At 50.4% G+C, this 26,956-nt stretch overlaps 1 protein-coding gene across 2 annotated transcripts in view; it reads right to left on the bottom strand.

The window, feature by feature from the left end:
• Positions 1–5,351: 5,351 nt before the first annotated feature.
• The window catches only part of USO1 (USO1 vesicle transport factor), a 28,239-nt gene continuing 6,634 nt past the window's right edge, over positions 5,352–26,956 (bottom strand). Inside the window, exons 5-26 of one of the 2 annotated variants that reach the window (XM_054392270.1) lie at positions 26,343–26,354; positions 23,445–23,545; positions 22,941–23,043; positions 22,730–22,785; positions 21,978–22,098; positions 19,822–20,000; positions 19,145–19,285; positions 18,285–18,373; positions 17,494–17,648; positions 17,097–17,308; positions 16,255–16,275; positions 13,341–13,451; positions 12,409–12,527; positions 11,891–12,072; positions 11,583–11,704; positions 10,802–10,940; positions 9,830–9,993; positions 9,295–9,384; positions 8,509–8,595; positions 7,505–7,597; positions 6,848–7,063; positions 5,352–6,242 (exon numbers count right to left, since the gene is read on the bottom strand). In XM_054392270.1, the coding sequence (XP_054248245.1) occupies positions 6,165–6,242; positions 6,848–7,063; positions 7,505–7,597; positions 8,509–8,595; positions 9,295–9,384; positions 9,830–9,993; positions 10,802–10,940; positions 11,583–11,704; positions 11,891–12,072; positions 12,409–12,527; positions 13,341–13,451; positions 16,255–16,275; positions 17,097–17,308; positions 17,494–17,648; positions 18,285–18,373; positions 19,145–19,285; positions 19,822–20,000; positions 21,978–22,098; positions 22,730–22,785; positions 22,941–23,043; positions 23,445–23,545; positions 26,343–26,354 (2,591 nt within the window). In that variant the 3' untranslated portion in view covers positions 5,352–6,164. The remainder of the gene's footprint in view (positions 6,243–6,847; positions 7,064–7,504; positions 7,598–8,508; positions 8,596–9,294; positions 9,385–9,829; positions 9,994–10,801; positions 10,941–11,582; positions 11,705–11,890; positions 12,073–12,408; positions 12,528–13,340; positions 13,452–16,254; positions 16,276–17,096; positions 17,309–17,493; positions 17,649–18,284; positions 18,374–19,144; positions 19,286–19,821; positions 20,001–21,977; positions 22,099–22,729; positions 22,786–22,940; positions 23,044–23,444; positions 23,546–26,342; positions 26,355–26,956) is intronic. The other variant, XM_054392269.1, reaches the window with a different exon arrangement.

The following is a 26,956-nucleotide window of genomic DNA, read 5'->3' as shown; positions in this document are numbered from 1 at the left end:
TCAGCCACGGCCAGCAGAGCACAGCAGGGCTGGCAGGCTTCATCTTGGACAAAGGTTCTTCCCAGAAAGAGAGATTGCCCATGGGAATGGGCTGCCTGGGGAGGTGGTGGGGCTGATGTCCCTGGAGGTGTTTAAGAAAAGCCTGGATGAGGAACTTAGTGCCATGGTCTGGTTGATTAGATAGTGTTGGGTGATCAGTTGGACTTGATCTTGGAGGTCTCTTCCAACCTGGTTGGTTCTGTGATTCTGTGACTGCTGGGTAGCAGCTGTCATCCAGCAATAGAGTCCTCCAGGCTGCACAGAAACATGGAGCAAGGCCATGTGTGCAGTGGCACAGCCATGTCTTTGGCCCTGCTTGATTGGCCAGCGTGGACAGGACAGGAATGGGACCTCACTGCCAGAGCAGCAGAGGGATTTGACATGGCAGCACACAGCACAGCAGGCTCAGACTGAGGGGTGGCACAGGTGTGGGTTGGTGTTTTCTCCTTAGTATCAGGTGATAGAATGAGAGGAAATGTGCCAGGGGTGGTTTAGATTGGATATTAGGAACAATGTCTTTGCTGCAAGAGTGGTCAGACATTGGAACAGGCCACCCAGGGAAGTGGTGGAGTCACCATCCCTAGAGGTGTTCAGGAAATGTGTGGCCATGGCACTTTGGGACGTGGTTTAATGGCTGTGGTTGTCTTGGGTTGATGGTTGGACTCAATGATCTTAGAGGGCTTTTCCAACCAAAGCAATTCTATGATGGTGGCATCAGAGATGCCTCACTCTTGAGCACCCCAGCTTTATTTTCAAGCAAGTCAAGCAAACAGATACCTGGATGGTGCCCAGCTACAGTGGTTGTGGGGGTAACACCACCCACACAACACACAGGGGACCTGGGCAAAGCATCACCTGCCAGGAGCTGGGAACAGTGCTCTGAGCCGACCCTTTTCCCTTTGGACATACAGTCACATGGGCTGGAAATCCAGAGGAGAGATGCCTCTAGGTCTGGTCTTGGATTAAGAATAATGTGTGGGAAATAGTGTCAGGAATTAAGGATAATCTCCCTGCTGAAAGCTTCTAGCCTGTGGATGAAAGGTGCTTTTATCCCTCTCAAACACCAGAGCCATGGAATCATAGAATGGTTTGGGTTGGAAGGGACCTCCAAAGCTCATCCAGTCCAAACCCCTGCAGTCAGCAGGGACATCCTCCACTAGATCAGGTTGCTCAGAGCTCTGTGGAGCCTCATCTCGAATATCTTCAGGGATGGAGCCTCAGCTGCCTCCCTGGGCAACCTGTTGCAGTGTTCCAGCACCCTCATGGTGCAGAACTTGTTCCTCACATCCAATCTAAATTTGCTCTTCTCAAGTTTGAAAACATTAGCAGCCAGAATGCCTGGACTGGGTAGCAGCAGTGTGATGTTACAGCTGGTTTGGGCTAAGAATGCCTGGACTGGGTAGCAGCAGAGTGGGTGATATTACAGCTGTTTGCCCTCCAGCTCTGCTGAAAGCAGCAGCAGCCTTCTGGTTCCCTTGGCAGCCCTTCCTCGCCTGCCTCCAGCCGAGCCGCGGCGCCTGGGCGTGCAGCCGGGAGCTGAGGTTCCGTGTAAGCACCGTGACCTCTGCTGGGCACACCGCGGCTGGCAGCAGCAGGGCGCCTGCTGGCAGAGCGCTCCCCAGGATCGCTGTGGCGAACCCTGGTGACTGCAGAGACACCTCTGAGACTGAACGAGGGCTAACGAATGACCTCGGCAGCTTTCGTCCTCCAGAGCCACCGGGAGAAGAACGCAGCCCGCAGCAAACCTGCGCCTGAAAGGATGCAGCGGGGAGCCAGGGGCTCTCTGGGAGGGCAGCTGGAGACCAAGCTTGGGACTTTGTGGTCGTCATGGAAGATGGCACAAAGCCATTGGTCTCAGTTTAGACTGAATCTTGTGGTGAGTGGTCAGCAGTGAGACTGTCAGCAGACGAGGTGCAGGAAGGCTTGCAGTGATGGCTCAAAGCAGGACATGCCTGAGCACTCCCCTGGCTAGTGGGGAAGCCCCATTTCTCCTTTGCCTTTGGACAATGCAGGAGCCAAGCTCTTTACCCAGTGAGATGTCCCAGTCCATGATGGAGTTACTGGTGCAGGTACAGACCTCAGAGGGAGCCTGGAGGGTTAGAAATGTGGGCACGCAGCAGCCTGGCCCTTCCCGCACCAAGGAGGCAGAGGTCCTGCCGTTGTGCACCTACTTCTGTCTTCAGCTGCAGACAGCAGCTCTGCAGGCCCCTTGTGCTTCTTTCTGAAAGAGAGGGGAAGAGCAGACAGGCCAGGCTGAAAGCTGGGCTGAGCCAGGTGCAGAAGGAAGAGGGAAGGGCCTTCAGGTCACTTCCCTGCAAATACCTAAAGATGCAGGCAGCAGCAGAGGCTGGGAGCAGCAAATTCAGAGCCATGCAACTGCCAGCAAAGCTTCTCTTGGGTTTGTGTGCTTCTGGGAGTGGCTCCTGCTCCAATGGACATCTGGGGCCAGCACAGCTGTGCAGTGCACGAGCCCCAGCTGTGTCATGGATTCATGGAATAGGTTGGGTTGGAAGGGACCTTAAAGATCATCCAGTTTCAACCCCCTGCCATGGGCAGGGACACCTCCCACCAGCCCAGCTTGCTCAAGGCCTCATCCAAGCTGGCCTTGAACACCTCCAGGGAGGAGGCAGCCACAGCATCCCTGGGCATCCTGTGCCAGTGTCTCCCCACCCTTGGACTGTCCTTGGTCCAGACGGAGAGCTGAGGAGCTTGGTGCTCCCTGTCAGCCCCAGCAGGTGGGCAGCAGCTCTGTCACCCAGCCTGTCACGTAGCTCACCTCGTGGGTCAGGCAGGAGATGGCTGCTGAGATGGCTGGGGCAGCCTGGGCTCCCCTGTGCCTCAGGTCTCACTGCCATGGGGATAATTCATCTGTCACCTGCTGTCATGGGGTCAGGCTGAGGCCCCTCTGTGACACTGACCCCAGAGCTCCTGGTTGCTCAAGGCTCTCCCCACATGTGAATACAGCAGCCTGAGGAGCAACTGCTGCTCGGGGCTAGTACCAGTCAGTATCTGCCTGCACCCACGCAGGCTGCCTGCCCAGGGGTTTCTTGTCCTGCTGCTGCTGGAGCATGTGCAGCCTCCCAGCAGCTGCTGGTGACTGTCCCCTCTCTGCCCAGCAGTGCTGCCACTGGCAGCTCCAGGGCACAGCACCATGCACCAGGGCTGTTTTCAGCCTTGACCTGACCTTCACTTCAGCCTGGGGAGCCCAGGGCATTGCATCAGTTTGCAGCCAGCAGGATGTCCTTTATAAGGAACAGTGTCACAAGGCTATTGGTGCCTCATAGAAGCAGTAGGCAGCAATCTCAGGCCTGCCCAGCCCCATTCCTTGGAATGATCTGAAACCTCATTGCGAGTAAATGTCCCATTCTGTGCCTGCTTGATGGAGGAGATTCGGATGTGTGTGGAAACACTCACAGCTGGCACAGCAGGGCTGTGCAGAGGGCAGTTTGGGAGTGCCACAGCTACCTGCCTTGTGACACAGATTCACCACTTCCCTCCATACAGAGGGCCTGGGGCTTTGCACACATCAATTCAGTGGGCTCAGCATGCCAGGTGAGCTCCCACCTCACCTGGAGGGGCCTCAAGCTGGAGATGTCACTTGCCACCAGCCAGCCCTGCACAGACAACCCCTGACACACCCCACAGTGCTGTGCAGGTAGGAGCATGACGTAGGAACATGCCAGATGGTGTAGCAGAGATGGAAGTTGTGTGACAGACTCATCTTGAACCGCAATTGAGGGGGTAGTAAGCACCAAACAAACCTCTTTCCCTTCCCTCTTCACAGCAGAGTTGTGCTGTAGAAGAAAAATGTAAACCTCAGCCAAACCCAGGCACTTGGCTGGTGTTTGAGGGCAGCTGCAGCTGAGCTAACTCAGCTATTTATTGACACCAAGACCTCTCAGGCCTGTGCACTCTGCTGAACCTCTGCTTTGATTTTATTTTCTAGGAAGAACTTCACACAATTGAGGGTCTGGCAGTCTTGGAGCTTGCAGAAGACCAATGGCAGGCAGAGGCTAGCTGTGTAAAAGAAAGCACAAAGACTTCCCATGTCCAGACCAGGCAGTGCAGCTGTGTAAAAGAAAGCACAAAGACTTCCCATGTCCAGACCAGGCAGTGCTAGACTTTTCCTGAGGGCTCCTGCACTGGAAGCATGTCTGTGAAGGGACCCATGCTGCTGCTCTGGACGTGGCACATGAGCACCAGCTCTGGTCTCCCAGTGTTAGCACACCAGCAGCAGAGCAACTTGCTTCTGCTCTTCACTCCTGCTACTCACTGCAGCTCAGCACCTCTTGGCCTGCTTAGCTTTGACAAAGAGTCTGTGGAAAGGACTCAAATGCCATGCAGGGTGTGACAGGCACCCTCCATTCATGTCCCAGTCACAGTGGGACAAGAACAGATTCCCAAGAATTAAGACTAAATCATCTGATTTTCATGAGGCAGCCAAGGATGCAGAGTCAAATGAATATCTCCTGGGCAGAGGCCACCCCTTTGACAGGGGTACAGTTACAATCCAGCCACATCTGCTACCAGCAGGCAGAGCCACCACCAGGATGGTGCAATGAAATCATCCACAAAACAGGTTTTCTAGCTGGGCTTTGAACAGGCTGCTTTCAAACCTGTTTGTAACCAGTTTGTCTGTCTCCTGAGCTTCCTACCCCACCTTAGTTATCTCTTCCTTAATTTTCTTTTTTTTTCAATTTCAAACATCTTGAAGCTGAAGCCAAGAGGAAGAACTTCCCAAGCATAACCTGGCAGAGAATGGCAAAAGCTGCTCGCAGCTCCTCCTTCAGCAGAAGGCAAGTCCTACTGAAGGTAGGCACCAGGCCTTGCTCTATGGAAGTAAGGCCCTCATGGCCACAAAGTATTTCAACTCATCTTCTAGGATTGCTTCTCACCCCTGCCCTTTTCCCCCAACTCCAAAAAAAAATCTGCCCAAGGATGGACAGAGCACAACTGTAGAGCTTATTTAAACCACTCCTTCCAACAAGTTCCTGTTAAACACAGAGGTGACTTTGAAGAAGCCTTTCTTTCCTGCTGTTCCTCCAGTTATTTAAGGAATGATTTTGCTTTTAAAAGCAGCTCTCAGGAAGTTTAGCAGCTGAAGGCAACCTTGTTGAAAAATGCAGAACCTGCACCAGCAGCCCTGTGGTGAGAGCCCCAGTGCATGGTATGTTACTGGGCACCCTGTGTATTAAAATAAACTTTATTAAGAGAAGAGTTAAATTAATGAGTACCAAGTGGACAGACCTATTACCCAACCAATGAAAGTGATGCACTTACTCTCTTCACTTTTTTTCTTTTAAAACGTTCTCTTTTATTCACTCATCAAGAGCCAATAAGTTATATAAATCACAGGAGTTTTCATTTCCTTAACTGAAGTAGTCAGCAAGTTTTGAACTCACTGGGCTGCTGACTCAGTAGCACGTTAGATCTTCAGAACAGAGTGCATTGGTCTTTGTTTTCCCACAGACTCTCCAGTAGCTCTCTCGTGCAGCCTTTCCAGGAACCCTCTCCCGCGTTGGGAGCGCGGCGCTGCGGTTCCGCTGCAGCTGTGGCAGATGTCAAGGCACTCAATGCTGTGCAGGTCCAGGCACACCTGGAGAGCCAGCCCACAAGGCTGGCAGAGTGGCCACCACACACTGCAGCCACCCCGACCCTTCACCCTCACCACTACTCTTTACAGGAAGCCATGAATTACACTGAAGCTCTGTGCTGAAGGCAGGGGCAGCAATGATTCCATCTGACAGGTGTTAAACCAAATACTTCTGTGTTTAATTATGTTAAGAGTTCCAGAAGGTTAAAACTGCAGACAAATGCACAGAACTCCTGTCAGAGACAATGAACTGAGGCTGCCACATTGTCATCCTCAAGCTTTAAACAGTGTCTAAAGCAACTTCTAAGTAAGTACAATTTGGGATACTCATGTAGAACCTAAAGAGTGATTTTGGTTTGCTTTACCTAGCATGAAGGGGTTCCCAACACTTCAGTAACTTGGAACTAGTCCCACAGTTGCCACTTTCCCATCTGCCTCTCATCAGCAGATGTTTTGCTTTGTATACCAAAAGTAGATTTTTTCCCCCCAATAACAATGCAATCTAGTTTTCATAGTAAGACACAAAAGCTTTCTAGTCTTGCTCCTCTTCATCCCCATCCTCATCTTCATCTCCTTGATCTCCAGATTCAATGTCATCTTCATCTTCAACCTGAAATGAGGGAAGATGTGTGGTGAGGAGTAACATCCCTTGCTCTGATCCAGCCTCCTGAAGGCAAGCAGCTGCTGAGGAGTTAAGCTTAAAGACAACCTAAAATGATCATGTATCAGTTAGTGCTCAGTAGAGGCACCTGTGGTGGTGGCTTCTTGGCGAAGGGTGGCTGACTGCTGGGGACCACAGCCTCTGCTCAGCACCATCTATTCTGCCCCATACATTCCACTGAGGAACTTCATACGTCCAGCCGCAAAGGCTTCTTGAAACAAGCTGCCCAGCAAGGCCCTGAGCACTGCTCTAAGCTTGCAGTGCTGCTTCAGAAGCAGACAAAAGCTCTCTAGTTATCACTACCTGTGGAACCATCTCTTTGCATTAACACAGCCACCAGCTGGCAGAAGCTGCAGCAAGGCCAGGCCCGTGGGCAGGCAGCACTGCAGGCACGCATGACAGGTTCTCCTCACAAGAGCCAGGCTGGACACTTTTCAGGAGGCATCACCACCTTTTAGCAGTGGCTGCCCATGTAAGTTGAGAAAGCAACCCAGGCAGGGTCAGCAGGCCCCACCTCAGCCCCAGGGCCCTGCTGGAGCCTTTGCTTTGCTTACCGGGAAACCCAGATCCTTCAGCTTGATCTTCAGCGCCAGCAGCTTCTGGTCCTGGTCAGCCAAAAGCACCAGCAGATCGTCCTGCTCCTTCTTTGACTCTGCAACTTCTTGCTGCAGTTTGCTTTTCTCGTCTTGCAAGATAGCAACTGTGCTACTGGATGAGTCCAGGTGCTGCTTTAGCACTTCTTTTTCCTCAGAGAGGGCTTTGACTTCGCTCTGGCCATGGGACAAATCCACACAATAGCCACAAGCACAGAACAGCTGAGGCCTTGTTTCCTACAAGCACATTCTACACTCCACCTGCAACAGCTCCAGCCTCACCAAGAGCCCTGTAGCCTTGCTCCCACACACTTCCTTACCCAAATGCCCTCATTACTGACCAGGAGTAAGATAGGTGGAAGTTTATCAGTGGCTGCCTTGCTCCCAGCCAAAGTGGAGTATGAAACCATTTCCTAGCCAGTTCTTTTAAAGGCAGACAGGGCCTACATTTCCCAAAAGAAAAAGGCAGGAGATGCATCCAGCTTCCCCTGCACAGCCTGCAGCACTTCAGATGCAGAGGAAACAACTCTTCCACCCGAAGCCTTTCCTAGTATAGAGGTTCTCCTGACTAAAGGCTGAGGATCAAGTGACTTGGTGTGATGTCCACCCACTACCAACCTTCAGGTCTTTTATTTCTTGTTGAAGTCTCCCCTCCAGCTCCGAGCTGTTTGCTGTTGCACCATCTCCTAACGCAGGATCTGCAGCTGCATTCTGGGGACAGGAAATGCCACATCACAGCACTGAATGTCTCCATCCAAAGACAGCAAGCTAAGGCCTTACACAGTCAGTCCTGCAATTTCAAACCCTGTTTTCTTCTTGCAGCATAGCCCAGGTGTGGCAGTTCCATGCATCCTGTGCTGGAAGGCAGCAGGAAGCAGATCTGTGCTTCCTGGGGTCTCAGTAAACAGGAGCACACAAACCCACAGGGTGCAATACTTATATCATAGGAGTGGCTCTCTAAAGGGCTGCTAGGTTTTTCCTAGGCAGATCCTGTCTAGTAGAGGCCACAAGGTGGGGTTTTTGCAGCTAAATATCCACATCTTTGTATGTGACTACTAAAAACAGCAAGGGTTTAGTCTCAGCCAGCCCTGCCCTCAGTTATTACCTCCAAAATGGAGCAGCTGTCTCAGCTAAAACTGCAACCTGGCATGAACTCAGGCCAATTGCTTCTCCAGTTACAAAGCCACCTTTAGCCAAAGCTCTAGGGAAGGCAGGCAGGCAGTCTGGAGGGTGGCAGTGGTCTGACAACCAGTGGCAGCATGGAGCACTTGAATGCCTCCACCTCGCCAGCACACATGGCCAACATGTGTGCAATGGCATCTGCCTTCAGAGCAGCTGAGCCTTGTAAATGGCAGAAGCCTTCTCCTGAGGTGATCTGTACATCCAACACTGAGATTTTCCCCACTCAAGTCTCTCCAATAGCAAATTAAGGGCTGGAAGTGCTCTCTTTCCTCAGGAAGGATTTCCCTACTTAACATTTAGGACACTGCTGGAGTCCCTTGTCAGCGTATGTTCTTAGAACAAGCTTGGGTTGGGACAAAAGCTACAGACAGCATAGGCAGGAAGGGAAGTCTTCAAGGTTTAGTCCCCAGGGAGAAAATAAGGAACTTTTTCACTGGTACCATTACTTGTAGCTTTTGGTTCTCCATCTGAAGCTTAGAGATTTCTGCAGCCTGTAGCTGTATCTGACTCCTGAGCATTTCTAATTCCTGCAGGACACAAAGACAAAACATACTTTAATTAATTCAACAGAGCAAGGCTGTTCTTCACATCACATTTTTTCTTACTTGCTATAAGAGGAACTGCTTCCTTGATGACAGGAAAGCTGCAGCTCTCTCTAGGAGAACACAGTGCCTGTTCCTCTAGAAGACAAAGCCAGTCAGCAACAGACATTTCCACCCTGCTCTTGCACTTTTCTGTGCCAGCCAAGGCTCAGTCAGGGTTCTAAAGGTGTTTCACACCATAGCAGTCCCAGCAGCATCCTCCACACCCCTCCATCCTTGGTGCAGAAGCCCATTATTTATGGCTTAGCGAGGCACTATGAGCTCCCTGATCAGAGGAGCTCTGCTAGATGGCTTTTGCAACAGCTACCTTCAATTCTAGGACCTGCAGATACTTAAACACTTCCTCTGTGCTGCACATCTAATGTCTGGAAGCTTTCATATCAGCATTTAAAAACGTGTTGCACTTGATAAACAGACTTTGTGGGTCTGGAGAGCCAGCTGAAGTCTCCTTCTTGCTTGGCAAAGATTCATTTCTGGATGTGTAACCTCAGTGCTCTTCACCTGAGGGTACACCACTAAAAACCCCAACATGCTCAAGAGTCTATGCTGCTTCCTGCCAAAGCTCCCTTCCCACCCCAGCTACCACTCTTCACTTCAGCTTTGCCTGAAATACCACAAGTTCACCTTCTGCAGTTCATCATTGTGCTCCAAGCCACCAGATTTGCTGGTCTGTGGCGACTGCTCTGCTGTTCCCATTTCCAGCTGTGGGGATGTCTGTAACAGCAACAAGAAAAATCAGCCCCAGAGCCAGGCAGACCAAACAGAGTCATGTCAGAGCACAAAGCAAACCCTGTGTTTGCATGGCCAAAGCTGCCAGCAGAGAGGGTGCAAAAAGATTAAGAAATGCACATCACAAAGCTCTGATTGCTGGATGGTCTCCTCTAAAGTGGATGCAAAATCATCTCTCACCAATGCACAGCAAAATGTAAACCACCATAAATATGTCTTGGGCATTACCCGCCCTGAGGAAGACACCTAGAATTATTTTCTTTTTCCTACCCAAAATACATTAAAGAAAAACCCACTGATTGTACAGCTGCACAAACTCCTCCTGGGGACAGTGTGAAGCAGCAGAGACCCTACTCAAGCCATCTCCCACTCTGTTTCCTGTTATCAGCATGCAGCCAGTTGTTACCTGTTGTGCTGAGACAGGACCTACCAGCTGCTCAGGCACAGCCTCCCGTTCCCTTAGCTGCCCCTGCAGCAGTTCATGCTTGGTTTTCCATTCTTCCAACTCCTCTTTCAGTCTGCTCACTTCTTCTGTCTGAAAGCCATTCACCTGGAACGTGTCAGCATGGGAGTTGTGTTGCTGAGTGTCCTTTCCTGAAAGACAGTTTGGAACAGAGGTCACCAACTTCGTTTTGAAGCTAGCTTCAAACACACCCATTAAGGTCCTTCTTGCCCCTCCTCCTCCTGCCTCACAGGGCAGCAGAAGCCTAACTCAAGAAGCAAAGCAGAGGATTTAGAATTCTCTGCCAAGAGCTGAATCAAGAGCTCTGATTTGCCACTCTTTCCAGGGGTATTTGTGGCTGCCCTTGCATGCTGCCTCACTCAGTTCATCCAAAGTAAGTTCCCAGGTAAGTCATTCCATGGAGGAAGAACAAGTGTTTCCTCAAGTAATTTTAGTCACGGGCAATCCTGAAGGCAGAAGTACTTTCTGGAGCCACACGACCTCCAGCTTATCAGGCATTCTCCCCTTGGAATGACTTCAGTACACTCTCCTGATTTAAGCATCTCTCTAGTGACTGTCACAGGCCCCATCTTGCACATCTGCCATGCCACAGCTCTTCCCCAAGTCCTGCTTTCATTCACAGACCCCAGCTTCAGCACATACCATGGCCCATCTGTTCATCTGCTGAGTCTGAACAGCAGCAACAGTCTTGGACTGACTTGAAAGTATACAGAGAGCCTCCACCAGCAGCTCCCAGGCACCCAGCTTCAGCTTCTCCAGCTGAACAAAATTGTTTGCAATGCTCCAAATGGAATTGAGAGAAGTGCATTTTATCTCTGTGGGAGGCTTCCATGTGCTGCAGGACTGAGGAGGCAGCAGACTGTCTGCTGCAGCTGCTCTGCAGCTTGCTGTAGAGCTTTGCACTAGCAAGGGTACTCTGTTACCCTTCCTGGAGCCTACCTAGCTGCACTTTAAGGAGATTGTACTGGTCCTTGTGCTGCTGGATCTGTGACACCTGCTGTGTAACTGTTGCTTGGAGCTGTTCATTCTGAGATGTTAAAGTGTTAACTCGTTGCTTTAGCTCTTCAAGCTCCTGGTCCTGTGGAAGCAAAGGAGGCACTTGGAATAAGAGCACTTGTGAACACAGCACTGAGAGGAAGGCAAAGAAAAGACAGCAAATCCTCAACTCCAGCAGTACAGGGGTCTGCTAAGTGACACTGAGAGCAAAGCCTCACACAGGTCTAGGTAGTTATTCCCGGGAGAAAAGCCTGGGAGAGACAGAAGCCCCTCACCAGGCCAATGCCATCCCAAACTTTTGGAGACCTCCAGCATCCCCACACCAGGAAGAAAGGAACCACACTGATTCTGATGACTGCCATTTCTCTCCAGCACACTGAAGCCTGCAGGCATGTGTTTTGCCTCAAGAGTCATTACAGAAGTCTGTCAATTGCAGTCATCACACCTTCTATGAAGTTCCCCTGGTGCCTCAGTGCTGTCCCTTCGCCCCCCTGCACCACCACACCATGTCCAGCCCAGATCCCTGAATTACAGCAAACCTCACCAGCATTCTAAACACTGGCATTCAGCAGAGCCCAAACCTGCTGAAGTGTTTTGAGAAGTGCCTCTGCACTGCCAGATCCCTTGTGACTTGTTTTGGAACAGTGGGCAAACTGCACTGTGGTGCCTCTGAGAGCAGGCCCCCAGCTTCTGGAGGTACCTGCACAGTGTGACTGGGCCTTACCTGCTCTCTGATGACTTTCTTGTAGTGAGTCACGATGTTGTCGTGCTGTTCCAACGTCTTCTTCACCTCCTCCTCCTTTTTATCTTCCTCACTGGACTTGTAAATAGCTTTACTTATGACACCTGCCAGAAACAGTTTGTCAGCTAAAGCCCAGTTCATCTTTTTATGTCCTGATCAAAACAGCTGGGCTGAGCTGGTGGCAGTAGGAACCCAGCCTGCACAGCTCTTAGTGTAACATCCTTCAAAACACTCCATCCAGAGCCATCACACTGCACACCCCCTTGCAGAGAGGACAGTTAGCATCTCACCTTCCAGCTCCTTTACAAGCTTGGTAAATTCATGGTCAAACATCATGTGGTCTGGGCTAGAAAAGCTGGGCTGTGGCTTCTGAGCAGCTCTGGAATACAGTTCATGTTTGCTAATGAAGCCAAGCTTCTCAATGAAGTTCTCCCTGCCAATCCTCTTCTCAATCAGCTGCTTCAGCTTCTCTCTGGAAAAAGACAGATCACAGTGCAACACTTGGCCAGAAACGAGCCCCTCCTCCCCTCAAGCTGGCTTTTGCAGTTACAATTCTTGATTATCTGGCTCCAGTCTTAACTGCAGCAGATGCTCTACATGACAGAGGCAGTTTTTCAGTTGCCATTCACATCTCTTCCCAGCCCAGGAGCACGCAGGGCAGGAGGAGCTATGCAGAAGTAGAGGTGGGTCACTCACTCTGCGTTCCCTAAGGAACGTTCAACGCCTCTTGAGCCACCCTCAGCCCTTCACAGAACCTGCCCTGCAGTCTCTCATGTTTATCCCATGCTCCCTTCCACACCATACTCACTTCCTGTAATTCTCAAGGGAATTGTCATTGTAGTAGATGGAGATGCCAAGCAGAAGTGCACACAGGCCTTGGACGAGCTGCTCCTCCTCGCCGAGGTTTTCAGCTATCTGCCCTGTGAGCTGGAGCTCTTGTTAAGGCTGAGGTACTCCAGAAACACAACACATGTAACATTCTCCTCCCTCTACAAATTCCCAGTTACTCTTGATTAGGAAGCAGACAAAAATAATGATGGAAGCCCTCACAAAGCTAGCTCCTGTTTTGAGAGACTTGAGTAATCTGTGGCTCCCCTGAAATCTCTCCCCTCGGTACCTTCATGCTGAACCAAAGAGATTTAGTTGTTCCAACACAGTTTAGACAAGGTGACAGTTTAGCCTTAAGTACCTCTGCCAGAGTTCTTCCTGAAAAGCAAGCACAGCAACAAATAGGAAGCCTCCTTCCTTCCTCTAGGGTATAAGCTAAGTCACACTAAAAATAGCAAGGGGCTTGTCAGAACAAGGAATACACTTGGCTGACACAACAAGGAAGCCTTCCACTGCACTCTAATTAACACACATCCTATGGACAGCTCAGCATCCACAGGGCACTGACAACAAAGAAATTCTTGACAGTGAGGGTGGGGAGACACTGGAACCCACCCAGGTTACCCAGGGAGGTTGTGGATTCCCCCTCCTTGGAGGTGTTCAAGGCCAGGTGGGATGAGGCCTTGGGTCTACTGTGAGGTGTCCCTGCCCATGGCAGGGGGGTTGGAGTTAGGTGATCTTTAAGGTCCCTTCCAACCCAACCCATTCTATCAATCTATGAGCAAAAGGCTGGCTGTTCCTCCTGCCCCAGGAGATGTCCTGCAGTGTGATCTAAGTCAACATTCAACTTGCACAGGAGGAACCTCAGTGAGTTCCAGCAAGTGGTTTGCTCTGCAAGCAGGTGAAGGATACAAAGGGAACATTGGCTGTGTTGTGGAGGAAGTGGGTGACAGCAATCGAGCAGTTGCTTAGCCAAGTGCAGAGCAACATCAGCAGTCCAACCCTCGTCTGGACTTTGCTGCCCTGCAAAGAGTAAAGCCCCCCCCCCCACTGTTATCTTTCTGCAGTGGAAGACTAAAAGGCCCCCACAAGCTGTTCTCCACTGCAGGCTCACACACTTGGCTCTCTTCATCAGACAAGCAACAAGCACATCTTTCAGGACCCCCCCACTCGTTAGTTACACTGCACACAGCTTTAGTGGCACAAAATTTAAACCAGACTGAACTGTTCCCAGAGCAAAACAGCACAGATGTGACCCTAGGTGCTCCTGCTTTGGACCCAATGATCTCTAGAGGTCCCTTCCAACCTCTAAAGTCTGTGATACTGTGGCGCCCCTCACTGCAAGTAACACCACAATAAAATCCTAACTAATAACTTCTGCATCTCTAATGAATGCTAGGGTGAGATGAAGGACCACACACACAAGCCCTGTGAAGAAGACAAAAGGTGCAATTTAAGTGAGGGGAGGCTTCCCTGTGAGGAGAGATGCACCACAAGACTTCCCCTGCTGGCTGCAAGGTGCCAGGTGTTCTGTCATTTTCTAAGCAAAGAGTGGCTTTGGGCTCAGCCAGTGCGCCCACTCACCCTGCAAGGGGAATGCTAGCTGCACTATTTTTGTTAAGTAGGGAAAATGACTTTTCACCTTCAAACTGACTGTCTTCTCCATCCTGTTCCCCCCTTGTCTCTGCTGCAGGCACTGTGGGCACAGCAGCACTACAACAGACATCTGTTCCAACAGGCAACCTTTCAGAAGGCAACCAAGACAAATCCTCCCTGCATGGAAGGCTGAGCCTCACACAAGCACCTGAGAAATTTGATAAAGCTAAAGCCAAGTCTCAAAGGCAAGGCAGGGCACAGAGAACTGCTGGGAGATCTTCAAAAGGGGGGAAGAACAAGTGGTCACAGGAAAAAGACAGTGGCAAAACAGAGAAGCACCCATCAACAGTGTCTGTGCTGGAGAGTTTTCTGTGCTGGAGACACTAAACTGCCAGCCCCTGTGCTTTAGAGCTGAGAGCAGTGTGGGGTTTAGCTTGGCTGAGCACTAAACAAGCCCCAAGGGTCTCTGAAGAAGCCAGTTTGCTCAGCAGAACAGCCACTGAGCAGCAGCCTGGCAAGAAGATCCTCTGTAACAGGCCTCCAACTGCCACTGCAGACCATGAGACAGACAGGAGTGGAGTCTAAATACCAAGCTGTGAAGTGCCTGCCTTCCAGGGCTTCCTCCTGAGGTGCTGCATCACCAACACCAAGATCAAACCACCTCCTTAAAGGAGAACACAGAGCACAGACAGCAAGACCATGGCAGCCATCTTTAATGCTGCACACAGAAAAGGGAGCATCTGGCCCTTGGTCACCATCATCCCTTCCAGAGGTCCAAGTGAAGTGTGGGCACAGCAGAGCACTCAGCACCAGCCTGTTGTGTTGCAGGGTGAGTACCACAAGCTCTCCTAGCAATCACTGCTCAGTCTTTACTCCAGGTGTGTCTGCAGCTTGGCTGTGACCTGCACTCTGTTAGCACAGATCACCTGCCTTGTTGCTATCCCTCTAGCTGAAGGCCACAGCTGCTTTCCACTGACCTAGACCTCACTGCCAGTTGCCCAGTGCCCACCATACTCTGCTCTCCCCTTGCCCTCTCTGTTCCTCTGAACTGGCTTATGGAGCTTTCCCCAACAGCACCATGCAGTCCCCTCACCCTGCATTCTCAGCAGTCAGTGACCTCCCTGCAGCACACCACTCCCAGGTCCCTGCTCCTCAGGGGACATCTCTTTCCAAGCCAGTCTAAGGACAAGCCATGTTTCAGAGATTCACTGGCATATAGTGGGGTGACCCACAAAGGCCAGAGAGGATGCCCAGGGAGCTGGCTCTGATTGTCCCAACATTGTCAGCCAGCTCACACGCACTGGGGACGACCTCTGGCACCGGGGACGACCTCTGGCACTGGCAGCCTTGCCCTGCAGCACACTGGCACATCCTGAGCTTCTTAAGACAACACTGGCACAAGTGTCACACTTGCAGCACACATCTGCTGGATGCAGGCACAAACCACATCTGTGCTCAGGCACTGCCTGCTCCTCTGAGGTCAGAGGAGCTCTGCCTCAGGATTTCCATGCAGCCCAGAACACCCTCTCTGGAAAAATAACACAGCTATTGTTTAGACACACCATGGGAGCACCTACTGTGAGAGATGGCAGATCTCCATGGCTGCTGTGCTACAGCTCAGGGCTGCTAATGGCACAACCCCACCCCTCAGGACAGCTGTGAGCAAGGTGGCAAATAAAACAGAAATCCCACAGCAGCCATATTTCAGAATTGGTTTGTTTGGGGTTTTTTCTGCCACAGATAACCAACTTAGGGCTTTGAGTAGCAGCCTGAAGGTCAAACAGCTCACTCCAGGGATGCTTCCTAGTAACAAGATCCCTGCTAGTCACAACTAGCAGCTCCAAGGTTAAAACCTCTGGTAAGTAGAAGGTACAAGGAGGCCAGGAGGCAGGTTAAACAGCTGGGGTGGGGTTTAGCAGTCAGGAAATCAGCACCATGTTCCCTCTTCAGATTGTAGCAGCTGTTGGCTGCAGGCCAGTCAGAAATTTCTAACAGCTGTCACAGTTCCAGCCCGAAAAGCTATCTGTTAGGTGGAGTCTCCCCCTTGGAAAGAAAGCACCCATGCTACCTTTATGTGGAGCACCCCCAGAGAATGCCCTGCAGACACAGAGGGAGCTTGTTATGCTAAGAAAAAACCCAAACCCCAGTGCCACACAAAGCTGTGAGTGGAAACACATGGAAAGCAGTTAAAGACCCCGGGAGATGCCAGAGGTGTGCAGTGGATACATACCCGTCTGTCGATCTTATCCCCCTGCAAGTTACACACAGGTTACTGCACAGCCCTCAGGGGAACACATGGCACACAGCCCCCCACACCTGCAGCCCCTGCAGTCATTTCAGGCTGAGAGCCACAGGCAGTGTTCCTGACTGCAATTTACCTCAGACAAAAAGTGCTGGGGAAAGGGTAAGGAGTGCTGGCTGCATTCAGCTAGAGCAGAGAAAGGCAGGTGAATTCATTCCAAACTCCAGCACTCTGCCATTGTTCTCCACTGCAGGAAAGGCTGATTGCAGCCAGAATTAACTACCTCATTATTATTACAACCATTTGGGGAAAGCATAGCAGAGGGAATGTCAAAGGGAAGCGTGGGCTAGGAGGTGAACTCCATTCACTTGTCATTTGCAAAGCCAGGCATGAACAGGTCACGGTCAGACAAGCTCTTGGCTTTGACCAGCAAACCCAGCAACCATCTTACACAAGAGCCTGGCATCCTCAGCATGTCTCCACTTAGCAGTTACAGGTTAAAAGCCAACCAAGCACCACTTCAGCAACAAAACGTGCCTGTGGGTCCTGCCAGCTTGCCTTGTCTTTTAAACCAACTTTAAGGTCTAGATGCTTTGGGGCCTGCTGAGAACAGACACCACCAAGCAGCACTCACTGATGCAAGCCAGGTTGGCTGCTCTCCTGCCCCTGCAGCACAGAGTGCTTCAAGTGAGGCATAAAACAAGGGTTCAAGAGAGGGCATCCTCTTTCTGGTTAGGCTTACAGCCATGTCCTCCACCAGTGCCCCTGCACGGGGCAGCAGGGCCTCTGCAGCCTCTGTTTTCCCCCAGCAGGCTGGGTGGGAGCTGTACCTGCGAGAGGATGTTGGTGCACTGCTGCAGCAGTGACACCGGTGGGTTGCCGATGCTGGTGGCCAGCTGAACCCTCAGCAGCTGTTCCTTCAGAGAGGCATTCTCCTGCAAGGCATGGGCCAGGGCCACAGCAGCACACCAGTTGGAGAGGGAGTCTGTGGAGAAGAGGCCCCCACAGAGCAGCTGGCCAGCTGAGACCGAGTTACCTGTAGCTACCAGAAGGGCCAAGAGGTACAAGTGAGATTAAAACAGGCCATCATCAACAGCAACATCAAAAGACATCAAAACAACTAAAAGCCCAAAAAAATGAAACTAGTGGCACTTGAGAGCAATCCTAAGAGAGATCTTGCTTGGATCAGAGCCTGCTGCATGAAGCATTCGTGCCAGCCTTGCCTACCGTCGATGGTGGAGGGCAGCAGCGTCGAGACAATCTCCCCCTGGCCCTTTTGGTTTTTGTACAGAAAGCACTGGAAGCAATAGAGGACAGCACAGCGCAGCACAAAAGGCTGCCTCTCGTTCACCATGGACATCAGAAGCACCACAATGGCAGGCCTGTTGGGAAAGGAAAGGGGGAAACGTTAGGACGAGGCCTTGAATGAAGACAACCACAGATACGCAACGTGGAGTGCAAAGAGTTTTGCCTGCTCCATCTATCAAACATCTGAGCATAGCCTCTGATCTTTGTACACAAAACCCAACAGCAGACTCAGCACAGATGGCTGCAATGAGCCAGTGCTCCTCCCACAGGATTTCCACCTCCCACCGAGTCCCCTGCTGCTCAGCCTCAGGAACACAGCAGGAGATGCCTCCTCATGCCACCAGCAGCCTCTAGTGCTCCTCTGCTCCCCTCAAACTCAAATGTTAAGATCTCATTAAGCTAATGCTTGCTGTTCCCTAGTCTGAGTTCCAAAAACCTGTTTGCTTGTCTCTAAATCCTCCAGCTGACAGTGGCAGCTCATCCCAGTCTGGGAATTCCTCAGCTATTGTTCACTTCACTTTTCAGGTGCCACAGAACAAATCAGATCAGTTCAGGAGCCAGCACACTTAACACCTTCACACTCTATCTAAGACTCCCAACGTGAGCCCCAAGCTGTGGCTCTGTCATCATTCCACACCTGAATTCCAGCAATCCTTTGCCCATACCAGTACTTCATTACCCAACTCAGTTAAACACTTTTCTTCCTCTACCTTGGTGGGTTAGAAGGTGCATTTACAGAGGCAAAGTAGTCTTGATTCATCTGGCATCCTCGAATGACCTCTGAGACAGTGTTAATGGTCTGCAGAAAGGATACAGAACCAGACAGTTAGTGTCAGGCATCATCTAGTCCCACAAAGTGATCCCAGCTCACCCTGACAGCTCAGCATCAACAAACACATTCCAAGTCTCAGCATAGGGATTAATGCAGTAAAACTGTTGCAGATGAAATCCAGGCAGCTGGCAGCCATGAAGCAAAGGGTAAAGGACAGCTCAGCCAGCTCTGCTGTACCCAGGTACCTCCAACTCCATTTCCTCTCTCAGAGCAGCTTTGCTGTGTCAGACAGGCAAGCTGGGCATTTGAGAGGAGCTGAGAGGTGAAAGCTTCCAAGAGAGAAAAGCAGTGGATTGGAGGCTGTGCCAGAGGAACCAGTCCACATTCAGTCTAAGCACAGCATTTACCAAGGGAAAACCTCGTCCTACACTGCTGACAGGGCTTTCCTGAAGCTAGAAATCCCTCAGCACTGGAGACCTGCTGAGGCAGAATACTTCTAGACTCTCTCAAGAGAGAAAACCAACAAAAAACCCATCCCCAAAACAGGGAAAAACATGAACCAATTCAGCCACTCTGGGACAGGCTGAAACCCAACACAAACCCCAAGCATGTCTGAGTGGTTTCTGGCTGCAGAGTGTCACATAAGGGACTGGCTTCTCTCTGGGAGGAGCTGACACCTCTGGCATCTGAAATGCTCTCTCAGCAAACCTTATCACGCCAGGTTGTCTCTGCAGCAGCCAGTTACCCCTGCAGAGTCCTGCTTGCCCCCCTCCCTCCATCTGCTTGCTCCCTTCTTACTTCTGTCAGGATGTCAGCAGGAACCCCTGTGGCCATCAGGATGGTGCAGAGCTGCTGTAACAACCCGCAGAGGAACATCGCCTTCTGACAGCTGCTGGTGGCACCCGGAGGGTTGGTGGGAGACACCAGCACCCGCACCAGCTAGGAGCAAAGCAACAGGTCTGTCTGGAGAGAGCCTGAGAGCTTCCAAAATGCACAAACAAAAACAAGTTCAGCCATAAAACAGAATTGCTCTTGAAAATGGATCACAGGATGTCAGGGGTTGGAAGGGACCCAAAGAGATCATTGAGTCCAACCCCCTGCCAGAGCAGGACCGTAGAGTCCAGCACAGGTCGCACAGGAATGCATCCAGGCAGGCCTTGAAAGTCTCCAGAGAAGGAGATTCCACAAACTCTCTGGGAAGCCTGTTCCAGTGGTCTGTGACCCTTACAGTAAAGAAGTTCCCCCTTGTGTTGAGGTGGAACCTCCTGTGCTGCAGCTTACAAGGACAAGCTCCTTGTCCTAAGGAGGTAAAGAGGCAGAATACTCTAGAAGGAGGTAAAGAGAACAATTAGCTAGTTCTGAGCTGAAGACAACCCAGACTTGGCAGCTAACTGTGACACTCCACTTCTAATTCAGTACAAGAGAGCTGAAGAAATGCTGGCATTGAGACTGAGCCAGTCCAGGAGGTGTTTTACCTGCAGCATTAGGTGAAGATTTGTTACTTTCTGCGCAGACCACCCGCAGTTGTCATCTCCAACCTCAAACCAAGGCTTCATACGCTGAATGTAGGAACCTTCCTTGAAGAAATTCTGGTTGGAGTTATTATTCTTCAGCAAGTTCTGTAACAGGAGGAGACAATCTTCCACCACTATTCCTGGTGAGACAAAAACCCACAAGATGAATGAGAGGGGGACACATGGAAAACTAACCAGCTTCTGTGTGCACTAACAGAGCACACACTTCTGAGTTCCTCATTCTTAACAGGCATTAGATTTTGATGCAGAACTGAACCTCCTGCATGGAAAAACTCAGAGGTCACTCAGCTCAATACATGGGTTTTGATCCAGCACATTTCTGAGGAAACCATCCTCGTGTTTCTTATCACAAGTCTGAAGCAAAAATCTTCTTTCCAAAGAATACAGTTTGGGGGAGTTAACTGGGTTGCAACAGAAAGAACTTCAGAGCAAGCCTCACCAACAGCTTGGGTACTGAAGTGTACCTACTTCAGAGGCTGCACTCCTTCCTCTGCATCAGCACTAAGACAAAGCTCCTCTGGAACTGCACCACACTTGAAATGCAGCAGTTCTCCCTGGCTGACACAGCCCTCCTCTTCAGCCCACTGCCTACATCCTCAGCTCATTTCAAAGGTACTTTGGGGGTTTCTTTGGTGGAGAAACAATTTTAGAAATAGAATCATAGAACGGTCTGGGTTGGAAGGGACCTCCAAAGCTCATCCAGTCCAACCCCCTCTGCAGTCAGCAGGGACATCCTCAACTAGATCAGGTTGCCCAGAGCCATGTCAAGCCTCACCTTGAATATCTCCAGGGATGGGGCCTCAACCACCTCCCTGGGCAACCTGTTCCAGTGTTCCACCACCCTCATGGTAAAGAATTTGTTCCTAACAGCCAATCTAAATCTGCTCTTCTCTAGTTTGAAGCCACTGTCCCTCATCTTATCACTGCAGGCTTTTGTAAACACTCTCTGCAGCCTTCTTGTAGCCTCCTTCAGGTACTGAAAGACTGCTATTAGGTCTCCCTGGAGCCCTTACAATGAGCCAATTCAAACTCTACTCAACAACAGCTTTTTTTTAATCATTATTTTTTCCCCCTAAGGCTTTATCTGTACTGAAAGAAGCCCCAGAGATGCTCATCAGCTCTGTACTGTGAGAAGAGCAAATCCCCAAGCAGCTCTGTCCAGAAGACAACACAAATAAAGGCAGTCTGCTTCTGCTGGGATGATTCCAAATCTAGACTTAAGAGAAAGGGTCAGGACTTACTCCCTGCACTTGTGAAAACTCCCTGCCAATGCCAGACTTGGGAGTGGGAGAACAAAGAGAGAGCAGCTGTCACCTTCCCCCTTCCCACAGCTGGCCACCCAGCCCATGGCAGGCCTAGGGACACATAGGGAGCAGAGAACTCCTAGCACTCAGGAATTTACAGACCAAGTCCCCTAAACTTACCAGCTGCCTCAAAATAGCAGCTTTGCTTAACCCTTCCATGCCAACATACCTGAAGTAATTAATCTGGGAGAGCAGCATTAACTGCTCCTGCAGCCCAGAAAAAGGTCACAGCAACTTGTTACTGAAACTGATCCTGTAGCAAGCTGCAACTGGTAGCAAACTCACAAAGTGCTGCTAACAAACAAACAAACAAAAGCTCTTTTTTTTTCATCCATTTTTTTTTCTCACCCCAACAGCTAAATGCTTTAGCAAGGAGCTGACCAGAAAGCTGAAGTCAGCTGTGAGGCTGAAGGAGCTCAGTGAGCTGCTACTTCAAGGCACTCCAAGCATGCAAGGACCTTGCAAGAGGAATGCAGATGCTTAACTTGGTGAGTGCCAAATGCTGCATACACATCTCTGACACTGCCCTTCAAGAGGCCTAAGCCCAGCTACCACACACCAACTCATGCACACAGAGAAATTAACTCCTCAGGACTAGTTTTCAGGAGATGCCAAGGCCCTGCCCGTTTCTCAGCCTGGTTCTGCCCCTTCTGTTATGACCAGGCTCTGTGTTTTGATCCTGCTACCCCCTGACTAGCTCCAAGTGCATACTAACATCAGCCTGTAAATGCTGGCACCCAAAGCTCCATGCAGGAGCACAAGGCTGTGAGTAAGTCTTAGACTTTTCTGTACCTCCATCGCTGTTTCCCTCCTCAGTTATAATGTCCAGAAGTCTCTCGAAGGCATTTTCAAAGGCAACAATCTTCTGTATGGCTGCATTACTCTTGGTCAGTTGCTGTAACAACAAGACTCCCTTGACAGGTGGGGAGAGAAGAAATTAAGCTTAGCTTTCCTGGCCCTGCCTGGCTTTTCACAAGTCACAGCTCTTAGAAGAATGCTGACTCAGCAGCACAGTCCTTGGCCAGAAGCAGAGGACAGAGCTGCATGCCCTGTGTCTCAGAACAGCTAACAACCTCCACCATGGACACCACCCAGCAGCTCCTCAGGCCTCACTGCACCTCAAAACAGAAGCACAGGAGTGTCCCAAAGGGTGCCAGGAGGCTCTACAGAAGATAGAGGGAACTTGTAAAACACCTCATGTCTGCTGTAGTAATTAGAGCATTTGGAGCATTTTGGCATCTGATGAGTCAAGAGAAGAGCTGAAGTGAATCTGACAAGCCAGGAGAACGAGCAGCTGACAGGACAGGAAAAGCCCACACAAGGATCAGTGTCTGCAAGAAATGCACAGCAGCAGTGTGCCTTTGTGTGAATCATGACAAGACACCCAAGAGCCACCCAACTCAGCTGAGGAATTCAATATTCCCAAGGAGCAACCAGGATGACTCTTCCTGTGCATTCCTTTAACCTAACCCAAATTCTGCAGCAGCACTCAGCAGTTCAGCTGACAGTTACTTCTTATAAAGAGCTCTTTGCTCTCCACTTACATCATTTCTTATCACCTCCCTGGAGTCTGCTAGTAAATCCATCAGTCTGGAAACACCTGCAAGAAACACAGTTTTAAAAAGCATTAATGAAGGGGCAGCTTTTTCATGCTGGAGGTCTGGAAAACACCTTGCTGAAGACTCCTCTAGCCACCCCCCCACACCATGCTGCTTGCCCAGCTTCCAGTTATCAGCAATAAACTCAAACACTGACCCATTGGGCTGACAAGAATTATCTGCTGCACTTGAGGTCCCTGCTGCTTTAGAAGAGATGTAAGGAGTTTCACTCCAGGCCAGCGAACATGGAAATCAAATTCCTGCAAAACCAGAGAGGAGAACATTAATAAATTCCTCACTATTCAGCTTTCTCTTCTAGACACCAAACAGAGAAGGAATTTCTTCTCCTGTTCAGTTCTTTTTTCACCCATCCTATCAGAGCACATGGCCAGCATTCAAACACTCTCCTATTCTGTGGTTCTTCATTATCAGCAAGGGGAATTCCCAGCAGTTTCCTCTCCTCTTGCTCGCTGGGACAGCTCTCCTAGCTATTTCTTCTCCCTAAAAACCAGTCAGTCTGACCCTCCAGGGACCATCCTATATTTTACCTGGAAACAGAGGGAAGGAAAGGAAAGCCAACCCTCTTACAGATCCCTCCAGATCACCTCCCTGCCCAGCATTACAAATCCCTCAGCCTCCCAAGCAGGGTTCTGCTACTCACCTCCACCAGACTGAGCAAGAGTGTGACATTTTCTTGCTGTTTAATGAAAATCTCTGTGAACTGACTTCCCAAATCATCAATTTGCTTTGGTAAGTTTTCCTCTGTAACAGTGAAAAACATCATATTAGAGAACTTCAGGTCCTTGCCACTTTCATTCCTATTTAAAAAGGGCGAAGGTTTAGAGCCACTGCTCTCATGTGGAATCTTTCCAGAACAGTAGCTGACAGTAGCCTTGCACAAAAGGGAACACCCACATCATTCTAAACTTCACTTGGAGAGGGAACCAAGAATCTGCTAACCAAACTCATTTCAGCATTAAAGAATCCTCTTTCCATTGATGATACCCAGCCAGATTCACAGCTCTCACCCCCACAGTTGCCTGTTACAGATATAACCAAGCACACTCAGAAGTGAGCAGGGAATCAGAGAGAGAAAGAGAGAAGCTCCCAGAAGAGCAGCACCAAGCCTCCAAGTGGCTCCATTCACATGCAGCTGAGCTGCTCCAGTGAAGTTCCTTGTAAGGACTATTCACTGATGTGCAAGAGCTGAGCACATCTCATAGCAAGGGCTTGAAGCGAGCAGTGGGGGACAAAACCCATCCAAAGCTAAATGGCTCCAACATCTCATTGATTTGCTTTGGTTTAGCAGTAGAAAGGATCTAAAACATCAGGACAGTGAGTTTGAAACCCTCTCAGTCTTGAAATGGGAATTAATTCCAGAGGGAAAGGAAATGCCAGGTTGTTATTTACTCCTCAGTTGTGTGGAATTGGGTTAGCCCATAAATTTCATCTTCCACAATCATTTCCTGCACATTTGCAGCACAAACTCAAAGCAAAGGCAGAAGCAGCCCACCAAGGAGGAGAAAACAGGCAGAGGGCATTTCTGCACCACTGCTGCCTGCCTGGGCTGAGGGACAGCTTACAGACAGGACAACCCCAGGCAGGTTCTGCTGGTTGGCACAGTGAGGGAATTTCTGCTGGAAAATGGAGAGCAGCTCTAGTTCAAAGGGAGCTTTTTATCATGGTCTCATTTGGACAGGAAGAGAAGAGGTTTTGTTCCACTCCAGCACAGGCCCAGACCACAGCTTTTCAGCTGCTTGGCTCTCAAGAGGGGCAGCAATTGGTTGTGCAGCACACCAGTGGCCATTCCATATGAAACTGGTTTAAAAAGGAGGTTGGTTCTTTGCTAGGCTTTCCAGAAGGCTTGTCCCAACAGCCAGTGAACACAAAGCAGCAGGAAGGGGAGCAGGCCACAGGCCACCTCCAGCCCAGCACCCTTCTGTCTACAAAGCAGAACCCCACACACCCCCTAGACAACCTTCTGCTCTGCTCCAAACAGAGCACACTGCCAGCTGCCCAGGCCCTGCTCTGTGTTCCCAGCAGTGCAGAAAGCCCAGCACTCCAGAAGGAGCTGCCCAGGCCCTGCTCTGTGTTCCCAGCAGTGCAGAAAGCCCAGCACTCCAGGAGGAGCTGCCCAGGCCCTGCTCTGTGTTCCCAGCAGTGCAGAAAGCCCAGCACTCCAGGAGGAGCTGCCCAGGCCCTGCTTTGTGTTCCCAGCAGTGCAGAAAGCCCAGCACTCCAGGAGGAGCTGCCCAGGCCCTGCTCTGTGTTCCCAGCAGTGCAGAAAGCCCAGCACTCCAGGAGGAGCTGCCCAGGCCCTGCTCTGTGTTCCCAGCAGTGCAGAAAGCCCAGCACTCCAGGAGGAGCTGCACAGGCACTGCTGTTGCTCCCCTGAATCAGGTCAGCCTACAAACCACACAGAGGCACCTTCAGCACTGCCACACCAGCCCCTGCTGAAACCACAGGCACAGCCTGAAGCACAAAGCACAGGAAACACCTGGGAAAGCCACTGAATTTCTGACCAGATCCAAAGGTCTGACTGGGTTGAGCAAAGGCAAAAATCAGGATTTAAACTGCAGGAGTTGCAGCCTTATCAAGGAGTCCCTAACAAACCATTAACAACTGAGCAGCTCCAACAGGGGTCAAAGACCAGAGCTGATCCTCAAATTCTGCACCCTGCAGGGGTCTGGCAAAAACTGAGAAACCCAAGGCCTCTACCACAAAAATCTGGTGCCAAGAAAACAGTTAATCAACCCAATCCAGCTGTTGGCAATGGCAATTCACTGCAAGGTGTCAGCCTGTAAGAGCTCATTTGTATGGATCTCCCAGAAAGGAAAGAGATTGATCTTTAGTTCTCCTATCAGGATTTCTTCTACTGGATTTTAAAAAAGAGACATGAGCCAGACAGAAACAGGCAAAGTCAGGCTGCATACTCTCCTGTAGGCACACCACAGATCATGCAACCAGCCTCTACCCACAAAACTCTCCCCATTCAGAGGGCTCAGATAAAGAGAATAACTTCCATCCGTTAGTTTAGCTCTTAGTGAGTCACTGCCAAGCAGCACTACAAACTACAATTCATCTTCCAATGCAGAGGTGAAGTGCATTGTGACAAAACCAGCTGGAAAAAGGAGACACACAGTGTTAGTGGTAGCAGAGAAGACCTTTCAAACATGCATTGCTTAAAGGAGACACTGAAGGCTGCTTGTCTGCAGCCTGTTTGTGCTGAGCTCCAGGGCTTCCTGGGAACAGAAACTGCTCTTGAGCTTCTGCCCATTAAAACCTTGCACACTGTGTCATGGCATCCTAAACAAGATTTTTAGCCTTATTGCAGTCTCTGGAGACCTGCTGGCATTCAGCATGTCCAAATCACCACAGAAACCAAACTGGGAAGGCATTTCAGCTCCAGAGCAAACATGGAGAGCAGCCAGCAGAAAGTTTTCAGGAGGCTCCAATGCAAGTCACCAGTGTCCTTTTTAAGCAGCAGGGAGTGTTACAGGTGTGAGTAGCAACTAGATCTAAAGCAAGTGCTGTATTGATATAAGTAAAGGTTTTTTACCTTCAGAATCATCTGTCAGTGCAGACAAAGGGAAAAGAAACAAGAGAAAGGTTTACAAGTTGAACAGCTTTCCCAACAGCACAACCAACAGCAGCACAACCCCGAGCTCCCCACAGCGGTTCTGTGGCAGCAGTCCTTGTGGAGGGACTGAACTCCACCACCCTGCACTCTTGCAACACACCAGGGAGCTCACACAGCACTCAAGTTTGTCACTTCTTAGCTCTTCTTAAGAGAGTGCTCTAACACTCTTGTCAAGTCCATAATCATGGCCATTGCTGTGAACACTGACTCCCCAGCACTGCGGAACTCTGATCTTGTTCAAAAACTCATCAAGATCAGGCAACTGCATGAACAAGGAAAAGGGCAACATTGTGAGAGATGGTAAGAACACAGCACTGAAGGACTTCAGCTTGCAATCTCCTGCAGCCAGGTGAGACAGGAGAGGTCATGGCAGGAGGCCCCATGAAAGGCCACACTGCACAGCATAATGCCAACAGAATGGCAGAGCTCTGCTCCTGCTGGAGAACCCTCACCTACTTTCTGCAAGGTTATTTACCACCTAAGGAGCTTCTGAAGGGAGATCTTGGGGTAAATACTGCAGTCAAGAGACTTTT

Source organism: Indicator indicator, chromosome 25 (genome assembly GCF_027791375.1).
Source record: "Indicator indicator isolate 239-I01 chromosome 25, UM_Iind_1.1, whole genome shotgun sequence".
In the NCBI taxonomy this organism is placed as follows: domain Eukaryota; kingdom Metazoa; phylum Chordata; class Aves; order Piciformes; family Indicatoridae; genus Indicator; species Indicator indicator.
The sequence above is the reverse complement of the archived record's forward strand: the minus strand, read 5'-3'. Positions and strand labels throughout refer to the sequence as shown.